Here is a 12,417-nt window from a genome sequence, read left to right on the forward strand (position 1 = left end):
AGAAATCTCCTTCTTCCATTCCCCTTTTTCTCTCTCCTGTTCTTCATGTCTTCCTCTTCTCTCTCTCTCTCTCTCCTCTCAAACACCCCAACATATTTTTCTTTCGCTTTTCTTTCTCTCCAGGAATGAATTGTAAATTAGTGAAGAATGCTGTTTTAATTCCAAAGCCTTTTCTTGTAAGATGCCCCCTCCTTTGCTCGCTCTCTGTCTTTCCTCCTAAACTTCGTAATCTTGCACTTCTTAAGACATGAAAGTGTTGGAGCACTTTTGAGGCTGGAACCCCAGCTGCACTCGCTCCCTTTCAGAAAGCATCTATAAGGATTCCCGCTTTTCTCTTTCCTTCGCCCTCAAACTCTCTCACTCTCGCTTTCTATCAATCTGTGCAGAAGGGGGGGTAGTCTTTCTTTTCTTTTTGAAGAATGAATGAATGAGAAATAAGGCCTTGTTATACCTCTCCTTCTCTCCGCTCATTTATGAGAAGTAACAACAATGGACCTGTAGAAAAGGTCATTCAAGCGAAAGGTAAAAGGGAGATTTCTCCTAATCAGTTCTTTCACTCTTACTGCCATGTGAAAAAAAATTCATATTCACTTTACAGTTTTGGTTCAGTCAGTGGTGCAGTGATTTGTATTGCCAGGAACAACAGCTCCGCATGAGTGAAGCCGTATGTAAACTGTGCAGGTTCATTGTATTTTCATGAGCTCTACTGCTATTAAATACTGTCTCAGAATCTTTTATTTTAAGTGATTATTCATGTTAGAATTTAAATTATCTGGGGTCTTGGCTAAATCTGCTGAATATAAACTAAAAACTGTAAAAACAGGTATTTAGATGACCTTCAAAATCTAAATGAATGGCTTTATTCAAGTCAAAAAATAATATGTAATATAACTGAATCAATCTGACTAAATTGTATTACACCAACTTAAAAAGTCAGATCGGGTAGAAAAAAAATTACATTTAAATTTTTTTAAAAGATTCGATTTTTGTAATTGGTATTATTAGGGCCCGAGCACCGATGGTGCGAGGACCCTCTTGTATCTGCTTTGTCTATTATTATTATTCCGCTTCTTCTTCTTCTTCTTCTTCTCCCGAATGAATCACATTTTTGAGGGCTTAAACATGCTCAAAAAGTCATGAAACTTTGCACACGCGTCAAACCTGGTGAAAACTTTCGTCTGATATAGGATTCAGAAGAGGGTGTGGCAAAATGGCTTGACAGTGCCACCTATACTAAAAAATCAACAGCCTTCCAGCTATGTTTCACGTACATGCACGTAAATTGGCACACACATGTAACACATCAATACCTACAAAAAAGACTCTTGGAGCAAAATTCTAAACCCAACAGGAAGTCGGATATTTTTTATATTATGAGCAAATTTTGTGTCATTTTTGTCATTTCCATGCGTTGTATTTTAATGAACTCCTCCTAGAGATTTATTCAGATAAATCTAAAGGCCTTTGCGATGTTAAATTGCGAAGATCTTGAGTTTACGTTGAAGGGCGTGTCCGTGGCGGCCTGGCGAATTTTGATGATTCACCATAAAAAATGAAGTTGCTATAACTCAGACATACAATGTCCAATCTGCCCCAAACTTCACATGTTTGATAAGACTCTGAACCTGAACAGATTGACATGCCCATATTCAGTTATAGTGATAGCGCCACCTATTGGCAACAGGAAGTGACATTTTACACAGCGACAAACTACTCCTAGAAATTTTATGACATCAATGACTTTTTTGTGGTCAGTCCAATCTAAAGGCCTGTGCGATGTTCAATTGTGAAGATCTTGAGTTTTCGTTAAAAGGCGGGTCCATGGCGCCGTGGCAAAGTTCGATGTCTCGACATGGGTATAAAAGATGTTATAACTCTGGCATAAAATGTCCGATCTTCCCCAAACTTCACATGTGTGATAAGAGTCCTGGCCTGAACACATCTGAAGGCCAATATTCCATCGGGTGTGGCAAAATGACTCAATAGCGCCACCTATACACTTTCAACGGAGTGCGGCTCAAGCTATGTTTCACGCACATGTACAAAAATTGGTACACACATGTAAAACACCAATACCTACGAAAAAGTCTCTTGGTACGAAATCCGAATCCCAACAGGAAGTCAGTTATTTAGAATTTTCTCTGCAAAATTTTTGTTGTTTTTGCCATTTTCAGGGGTTGTACTTTAACAAACTCCTCCTAGAGATTTATTCAGATCAACACCAAACTTGGTCAGTGTAATCTAAAGCCTAATCTATTTTGTTCTAGAATAAGACATGAAGTTCTGCTATAGACTAAAACAAGACTTGCTAAAAACTAGGTACAGACACAGTCTATAAGCTTTCTCCAACATTGCAAAGGGAATGTAATTCCACAGAAAAAGCGAGCGCTGGAGAGAGTTCTAGATGATCTATGATTATGTGGAGTACTTTGAACTCATGTTATGTGGCTCTGTTGCAGGTGCCAAGGAGATTGATATTGCTGCTACCCTGGAGCACCTGAGAGACCAGAGAGCAGGCATGGTACAGACCAAGGTAAGACACCATGTAAAACTCACTGCTTAAAGGAAAGTGAGGAGGTGCAAAATGATAGACAATGGGTATTAAGGGTCTCTGTTATTATCAAAATGTAGGGTTTTTTCTGTAGCACTGCTGTTATTGCTTTGAAATTTTCTCTCATGGATATGTCTGTTCAAGGCACTAATCCTTATATTTGGTGCATTTTTTGTATTTTCACAATAATTTAATATGAATGCCATTATTATTAAATTTAATACCATAAGCTCAACGTCAGAAGAGAAAGTTCAGTCAGTGAGCATAAGTGCAATTACACCTGCACAAATCGTCCCGAGACGTCCTGTACAATACGACCCTAACCACACTGCTACAATTAACATTGATTTGTAATCTAAAACCACAAAGTCAATAAAGCACCGAAAGCCAGCATCAGAAAATTAACTTGTAATTGATCACTTCTTCCATGACAAATACGTCCTGTTGATGCCGCAAGCAACAACGTTTTGAACATCAGCCAGAATGTGCTAGAGTGTCTCCAGCATTACAAGATATAGGATCTATTTTTTTTAACTATGTGTGGCAAGAAGTGATCAGGTAGGGGAGGGGACCCACCAAAAGTGGATATACATCGAATACGCCACCCGGAATATACCGGGACACAACAGCCCTACGAAAGGGGCACACAGGTTTGTGGCCAACAGCCTGGGTGAGCATGGAGACAGAGATAGTATAAAACATTTGCAATTTATTTATATACAACTGTAATGGTTCAAACATTGGGTTTTTTGGATACAATATAAAACATGCCTAATACACAAGTCTACCAGTTACAAAATGACCAGGAGGAGAAAAGTGACCAGCAGGGGCCTTTTGGATTATCACCTCACAACATACAACAAACTGCTCAATTGTGAAAGCAATACAATTGGCCCAACACCACACTACCCCAAATGGACACACTGAAAGTATAAAATCCCCGCTTTAAAAGTTCCTACTCATTAATCACATAATTAACTGGTATAAACTAAGACATTCATATTACAACAGTTAAACGGTTACACAACAAACACTAAAAACAAAGCAGCAGTGCAGTCATACTGATGTACATTCGTCTTCAACCAAAGTACTGGAAACCCCTGGAGATGTAGCTACACCTGCACACGAGACCACGGCTGCTAGCATGTTGCGACACTAACAGGGAGATGCAACAAACCCTATCCTTTATCCATGACTTTCCACAATGATCTAGTACCCAGGATGATGCATCTTGAGTAATCAACCCATTCCCTTTTTAATAGGATCAATCCCAACACTGATAGGTTCATTGGATTTAAACCATTTTAACCAATGACGAAGGAGTAGGAACACTGATAGGTTCCCAGGATGGCATGACGTCAACCAATCATATCTGGGCTAATACCTTACCCTGCTACATATGCTAAAGAGACATATTTAGCATTCTACTGTTTGGAGATAACAAGATGAGCAAATGACAGTCCCCTCCTCAGAGCCACACTGAATTACATTAGCTGCTGTTTATGAAAGATAAAGACCTGACTACCTGGTTAGCCACTGTAAACTGAGATACTGAACCTCCATGGATTGTGTTGAAAAGATAACATTCAGCTGTAAATCTATTCAGAGGATACTGAAAATAGTCAATACTGTATGTAAGTGGTATTATAGAAGTAGTAAATGTTAGTGGAATGTTAGCTTACTCTTTGTTCTATTAGTTATTCATATATTCAGTTTAGTGAATACATTTTGCTGTAGCAATCAGCCTACTTGACTGAATAATAAGCTATTCTTTTTTTTTTTCATGTATCATGGTGTGCAACAAATTCCTAATATTTGAACAAAAGTCAAAGCTGTTTCCTCAGCCAACAGTACTGGTCTCTAAAATAACTGCAAGTTAACAAAATGTACCAACAACTGTCAGAATGTAAAAGATATTTTTAAAAAGTCACAAAAAAATTACTGCTATTAATTCCTGAGCAAGTCCTCATCCTACTTATCATTTCCTAGTCACAGTGTAGTTAGCCTGTGACTATATGTCTCTGACTCTGTGATGTAATGTCTGATGTGATATTTTGTTTTCACCTTTTTATAAGCAAACTAGTATTAGTATTACTAATATAATCATGTCATTTTAATGAATGAGAAAGCTTTGTACACCTTGGGACTTGCTGTTAAATTTTGATCTGGATCCTTTCATTAGAAAAAAAACAATATTATTTAATCCTTTATCCTTAATCCTGAGGATTAATCCGGTTTCTCTCAAACTCTGTAGTTTGTGATTTTATTGTTCTGGCCCGCTAAGTACTTCAGCTCTGTGTTGCTCCAAAAAGCAACATATGTCCAAAGGATGCCCCCTCGCCCTGCACGTTTAGAGCACTCTCAAAGCAGGTACTCGTGTGTGAAATTGGTCTGAATTCTACCCTCTCCATTCCTGGCCCAGAATAGGAATGTTTCGTGCATTAGCAGCTCCATGAGCTCTCCAGCTTTTGTTTACCTTGGAAGAGAAGCTCATAAACAGCTTGACTGATCAGATCCTTCATCATGTCTGGAGAACACTGAGGCATTAATGTGACACCATCTAGTGGCAAAATGGTCACATTTACACTTTTAGTACGCAGTCACCTTTTTCTTCCAAATCGCCTTGCATATGACAGTGAATGATATTCGTGAAAATCCTCATGCATTTATGGTCATTTGCATGCATTAGGTGGTCTATGTTTCCAGCCGAAGCTATTACCACGACAAAGTAAAATGATAAAATAATACATTAATTCAAACTGTTTAGTTTTTGTACTGACATAGCATGCACTTTTCTGTATTTGAACCAACATAAATTAGTATGTAGTAAGTGAAGGTAAAGGTTTGATAAGTTAATTCAAGAGGGATTTTTATCCGTTTCTTGTTTTGTGAAGCTCTGCATCTGACTTAACGCCCACTTTAGCTTGGTTTATTCCATGGCCTGCAGTGGGAGGCTTTGGTTTCAAACGTTAGTTTTGAGGGTCACTCTTCAGACAATGATCGATCTTCACAGGGTGCCCCTCAGGGAAGAGACAGATTTTGAGTCATAGTTTGAACAGAGCACATTCTCTGCAGCTTTAAATACACACATCTACACAAGGAGCACACACATATTTTGTATGCACTTTCCAGAAACTTATTAACGTCTTCTTCTGACTGATATTCCCTTTAGGTCCATTTTTCCCTTATTTTGCAAGTTAAGTTTGTGCTTAGTGTAAAATGTTGGTGTTTTTTTTAAGTACTTGGCTGAGTTTCTTCCACTTTCTCTCCTTCTGTCTTCAGGAACAGTTTGAGTTTGCATTGACTGCTGTAGCAGAGGAGGTGAACGCCATCCTGAAAGCTCTGCCTCAGTGAACGAGACTTCCACAAACACTTCCAACCTGTCTTCTTCCTCTCTTTTCTGTGTAACCTGGATGCTTATAAAAACTGACACAATTTTAAGCTCTATCCAAACTTGGACACATTGTATTGCGCAAGACATTTCTTTGTACTAAGTGTGTGTAAAATTCTATAGCATTGAAATAATTGTTTAGAACGATATTCAACTAGCCAACTAGGCATGCAATCATAGATTGTATTTGCTGCTCGGATTGGTGTTTGCATACCCAGTAGTTGTGTATATGAAATGTCTGAAGTATATGTGTTTGTGAGAAGCAGATGTGATCTTAGCATTGTTGTATTAGTTCACTGCGGTTATGTTCTTATACAGTGAGTTCATGTGACTACACTTAAGTTATGGATGAGCAATACTAATGTGACAATGAGAATACTACAGTATATTAGTGTTCTGCAGTTGTGATCTCCTTGGCATCATTGTTGTGATATATTGTTTCTAGAACAACTAATAAACAGATTCTATTACATATAGATAAATTAATTATGCATACAGAGTGAACAATGTGATTAAAAATGGTCTGCCAAAATGTAATTGTACATATTATTTTTGTGTATGCGATGTAAAAGTAACGTAATAAATCTCTATATGCTGAAGCTTGAGTGATAATTGCATTCATGAATAATTTTGTGTGATGGAGGGAGAAAGACTGGTTGAGAGAAATTGTACCAACTGTTATCCTCACGTGAATTGTCGCTCAGTTTTCTAAAATCAGTTCTGGCGAGTTGAAGATCAGAAAAATGGGCAGTTTTTAGTTTTGCACATCCTTGGAGCAACTAATATATAGACAAATGCACAAAAAATAAAAATGTATTATTGTTAAGAATTATTTGTAAACTTTTCATTTAAAAAGGCGCGTACATAAATATTCACACCTCTTAATTTCCTGTCTGCAGTGTTATTATTGACAGCACTTATGACGTCCATGCGCCTTCCTGCTATTTCTGTATGTTGATTTGCATTCCATTTGCATATGTATCTGTCACTTAACCTGTGTCTTATCAGTATGCAGCCAAACTGAATGTAAGGAGGGCATGCTAATCATCTTATGAATAACTATATGGTAACCATAATTGTGCATGTTTAATTGGTCGTCATCAGAGGGAATACAAGTTTATTAGAAAAAATTACGGATGGTAATTGCTTCCTGCAGCAACTAGAGTATTATGCTGGACAGTGATATGCTGTCGTCTCCTGTTCAGGGAATTCATATACCCTGGTATCGTTCAGCACTGCTAACATGATTAATTATTGTGTTTGGCGACAACTAGTTTAACTCAAGCTGATTTTTTAATTAACTTAGTTTCACTATCTTTCTTTTTTTTAAATGAATCAATTTAGATTGTCCTTGATCATTTGCATTGTCACTATTCTCGCCTTTTCAAAGTTGTTAAATCAGAATGTCGTTATCAATTTTCTTTTCTCTCACACACAAACATATCTCATTTTTACCACCACAATGTCCGTGTGTCAAAGAGGAGGCATTACTGCTAGTACTATTAGTCCTAAATTGATCAATTTCATTACATTCACTGACACACTAGAGCTGCAAATAATGGCCTATTTGCATGTTTTCTGAAATCTGTCAGCTCAAGACCTCAAGTGACCCAAAAACGTACAAAAGTCTCCAAAACTTAGTTTGCAAGTCATGAAGGTTGATGTTAGAAATCACAAGCATAAAAAAATGCAAAGAATTCAAAGCTCGATTTCCTTAGAAGTGCATAATAAATGAATGATACAGATTTTAACTGAAAGATGAGCCTTGCTGAATGAACCATGTAGCATCTGAAATGCTGTTTCATGGGACATATTAGGAGCAGAAAGATGAAAACAGTGTTCTAATTGGTTAACACTAGTACATAAGCATTTTACTGTTAATGAACACAAATGACCGTGTGTGCTTCTGCACTACATAAGAGCTTTACTTCTACCTGCCACTGCATTAGAGGATAAAAAGGAAACTACAGAAAGACATGAAGCTACACAGAACGCCCACACTTACAGACAGAACAGTTCAAATGACTCATCTGAAATACTCAACTTGTTAAATGTGATTGAAGGGAGAGACATACTGTTACAGATTCGGTAGTGCTAAACGTAAAACAAAGGGAGAGAAGAGGATCTGGAACAAATAAAGAGTTTACTGGATGACGAAGAAGATAAGGTTACATTTACATACATTCAACAACGATATCAACATTTAGTATAGCCTACATTCAACAACGATAAAACACATCAACATCGACAATCACGGACAAGGGAGAACTAAACAGACCAGGTATTTAAACACAGGTGATGAGGGAACTGGGGACAGGTGAGGATCAATCAATTAACTAAAACAAGAAAAGGAAGATGACCAAATAAGGAAACCAAAAGTTCATAAACGTGACAGTTCGCCCCCTCCCGGAAAGGTGCGTCCTCGCACCGCAAGAGGAATACCAGCGGAGGGAGGGTGGGGGTTCTGGAGGCGGGCGAGGAGCAGGCCAGGAGCAGGTGACGAGGGAGCATGGAGGTAGGGACCAGGGCGGAGTGGATGGAGGGAGGAGCCAGGGAGGAGCCCGGAGCAGGAGGAGCCAGATGGTCCACCAGAGACCAGCCAGGACGGAGATCCACGGTGGAGTCGACGGCGGGAGGAGCCACGGTGGAGAAGCGGCCGACGACACCAGGGGGCCGACAGGAGGAGACTGCACCGGTGGGTGAGGAGCCCAAGATGGAGCAGCACAGCCGCAGAGCCAGGGTGACGTCGAGGATCCGGAGGGTCTAGGTGGAGCAGAAGGCTCTGGCGACCAAGGCGGAGGCGGGGTCCTGGAAGACCGCTGTGGAGCCGGAGTGACGGAGGATGACGGTGGAACCAGAGGGAAGGAGGAGCCTGACAGAGCCGGAGGGATGGAGTGACGAGGTGGAACCAGAGGAGTGGAGTCCCGAGGCGGCGGATGGTCGACTACTGACCAAGGTGGAGCCGGAGGGACGAGGGAGCCCGGTGGAGCAGGTGGGATGACAGGCAACGGTGGAGACGAGGGAGCTAAGAGCCAAGGCGGAGCCGCTGGGTCGAAGGACCGAGGAGGAGTCCAGGGCTCGGAGGCTGGAGGCGGAGACAGGGCCTTAACATGCCAAGGCGGAGCTGGAGACTGGCAGTCCAGCGGCGAACCATCGCGCCCAGATGGCGCGGACTGAGGGTGAGCTGCGGGACTGACTGGCACCAGCAGGGATGACCAGGAACTGGCTGGTCTAGGAGGAGAAGAGAGAGGAAGGATGGGAGGAAACACAGGAGGATCAGGGCTGGACGGAACCAGCGGAAGTGGAGCAGAGGGACCGGCAGGTCCAGGAGGAGGTGGGAGAGGGAGGCTGGGAGGGAATACAGGAGACATAAAATTCAGAGCTGGGCGGAACCAGCAGAGACACAGGAAATTCAGAGCTGGGCGGAACCAGCGGAGAGACAGAAAATTCAGAGCTGGGCGGAACCAGCGGAGAGACCGAAAATTCAGGGCTGGGCGGAACCAGCGGAGAAACAGAAGATTCAGGGCTGGGCGGAACCAGCGGAGAAACAGAAAATTCAGGGCTGGGCAGAACCAGCGGAAATGGAGCATAGGAACTGACTGGAGGAGGTAGGAGTGGGAGAGTGAGAGGGTATACAGGGGGATCAGGGCTGGATGGAACCAGCGGAAAAACAGGGGATACAGGAATTACCTCCATAGACCAGTCAATTAGATCCAGAAGTTGCTCCATATTTCCCGAGATCGAATACAGCTCACCCTCAGTCGCAGGAGTGTGGGCAGGGCTTTCCTCCACGCCCTCGATCTCCACGAGGACTCCCACGATGCACGGTGTTGCCGGCTCACACACCTGGTCAGTCGCGCTCTCGACGTCCTGAATCGGCTCGGGCTCTGCGGCTGCGGTGGGCTCTGGCTCCGTGTGGCGAGATGGTGGCTGGCTGGTCTCTGGGTCAGGAGTGGGGCTGGAGATATCGCCCTTTGGCGGTGCAGATGGTCCATGACGATCCATTCTTCTCCAGCACCCACTCCACAAAAGCGGCGAAATCCTCTCGGGGACCGCTCGCTGGTAGGCGTGCCTTACTCCGCTCGCTCAGGCCGGTGTAGAAAAAGTTAGAGAGCGGGCGGTCGGGGAAGTGAGTAAGGCACGCCAGATCTAAAAAGTCCCTGGTGTGGTCCTCCAGCGAACGGTCCAATTGCTCCAGGAATAGGAGACGGACTGCTGGGATGGCCATTCCGGGAGAGGAGGAAAAAAAGGCAAAAAATAAATGAAAGAAAAAACACCGCTAAATTAAACTATACTGTTTAGGTCCGTGATTCTGTTACAGATTAGGTAGTGCTAAACGTAAAACAAAGGGAGAGAAGAGGATCTGGAACAAATAAAGAGTTTACTGGATGACGAAGAAGATAAGGTTACATTTACATACATTCAACAACGATATCAACATTTAGTATAGCCTACATTCAACAACGATAAACACATCAACATCGACAAGCACGGACAAGGGAGAACTAAACAGACCAGGTATTTAAACACAGGTGATGAGGGAACTGGGGACAGGTGAGGATCAATCAATTAACTAAAACAAGAAAAGGAAGATGACCAAATAAGGAAACCAAAAGTTCATAAACGTGACACATACACTGTAAAAAGTGATTTTTATTTTTTTTACTTGTAAATAAAGATAGCATCAGTTAAGTAAATTTTACAAACAAATACTATTTTGTCTATTTACTTCAAAATGTCACGTTTAAATCAATAAGCTACTTGAGGTTTTGTTTTCATTTATTGTACTTAAATACATAAGTAAATTCAAATGGAACTGCCTAAGTAGAAATTAAAGTTAAAACTCATAAGTATATTTTACTTGGAACCATTTGTTATGTTTACAAGGATTCTTTAAGTAAATATCAAAGTTATGATTCCATATTTCATATATATCCCATATAACATGAATAATTAAAAATGTACACTGTGTACTATGGTTGCTTTTGTTGTTAGTTGTTTAGTTTAGTTGTTAGTTGTTGTTTGTTTTAGTAACATACTGTCTTGTGACACCTGGAGTTTATTTTCTACTCAAAATGACCCATTCATACTCAAACACTATTCACTGATTGTTACCGTCATTGTGTGTGGTGTACCAAGTACTAAGGTCTCTGTGTTTATTTGGCTATTCGTTTTATTGAGTGGGCATATTATCTTAAAAGGATAACAGCCTGTTTACATGCTTGCATGTTTGCAAGTGAACCACATGCTTTAAAAATAGCATGGTGGTTTTCCAGTGTTACCTTGTTAAAGTAAATTGTATAAACTCACAGATTATATTTAATTTAATGCTTAAGTTTTGCTTAAAATATATGACTGCAAAATTTGCAAAATAAATTTTGTACACATTTTTACAGTGATAAGCATTACATCATGTAAAATTTACAAACAAAGAGTCAACAAAATTAACTGGGAATTTCCAAGTAAACTTAACTTAAAAATGTCTAATTAAACCTACTAATAATTATGTTTAGGCTCTTACTTGGCAAATGTTTGTAAATTTACTAGCCTTTTCTGAGTGAAAAAACTTTCCAAGCTTTTTTTTAAGTAAATCCTACTCCAAATTGTTTACAGTGTACTTGTGGCAAAGACTAGAAGCAAAGGTAAGCGTTTTATAAAAATCCTGGTTCATGTAAATTAGGTGTACACTTTATTTTAAGGTGTCCGTGTTACGGTGTAATTATACAATAAAGTAATGAGTAATATTAACTAATGTGTATTTACTATGTTAGGACTATGGTAAAGTTTAATTATACATAATTTACTGTTATTACTATGTAACATGTAACAAGGACTCTGTAAAATATATAGATATAAATATATTGATCATAGTGTCACGTTACCTTCAGTTTTAAACTTTCTGTTTGGAGTTTAGCTTACTTCCTCTTCCTGTTTGCCCATTGTCATCATAGATACAGTATGAATCTATAGGTAGATGCACTATTAGCAGCTGTTTCTATGGGCTGCTATGCGTAAACTATCTGCCATATTGGAATGGTCAAAGCAGGTCTGTGATCACTCGAGCGCAAGTTGTCTTTTTGTCTGCAACCCTAGTTGTACGCATGTAAGAATATCGATATCTGCAACAGACTTCAGCAGATGATTTTGCCAACACAATACAACCAGACAAAGCTGTTAGCTAACACGACAGGTACTATAGTTTAAAAACCAGTAATATATGTAAATGCGTAATCACAAACCAACACATTTTTACCTGGGAAAGTTAATCCAATTTGTTCAGGAATTTAAATGTAGGTGTTTTTTACAACCAGACGCTGCACAATGTTCTTGAAACTGACTGATTTTTATTGTGTGACGACATATACGTATAGACCGTTCCAAGATGGCGGATATTCCTGGAGTGGTTGAATGTGGCATCTGTCTATACATATCTATGGTTGTCATTAATCTGATTGTTCCCAGTAAGTTTATTTAC

The 12,417-nt window shown here is 40.2% G+C and overlaps 1 protein-coding gene across 2 annotated transcripts in view; it reads left to right on the top strand.

The window, feature by feature from the left end:
* Window positions 1-6,541, top strand: part of ptprn2 (protein tyrosine phosphatase receptor type N2) — a 243,530-nt gene extending 236,989 nt beyond the window's left edge. For both annotated transcript variants that reach the window (XM_059533291.1, XM_059533301.1), the window contains 2 exons: window positions 2,460-2,533; window positions 5,834-6,541. In XM_059533291.1, the coding sequence (XP_059389274.1) occupies window positions 2,460-2,533; window positions 5,834-5,905 (146 nt within the window). In that variant the 3' untranslated portion in view covers window positions 5,906-6,541. The remainder of the gene's footprint in view (window positions 1-2,459; window positions 2,534-5,833) is intronic.
* The last annotated feature ends 5,876 nt before the right edge of the window (window positions 6,542-12,417 follow it).

This window comes from Carassius carassius, chromosome 3, assembly GCF_963082965.1.
Source record: "Carassius carassius chromosome 3, fCarCar2.1, whole genome shotgun sequence".
NCBI lineage: Eukaryota > Metazoa > Chordata > Actinopteri > Cypriniformes > Cyprinidae > Carassius > Carassius carassius.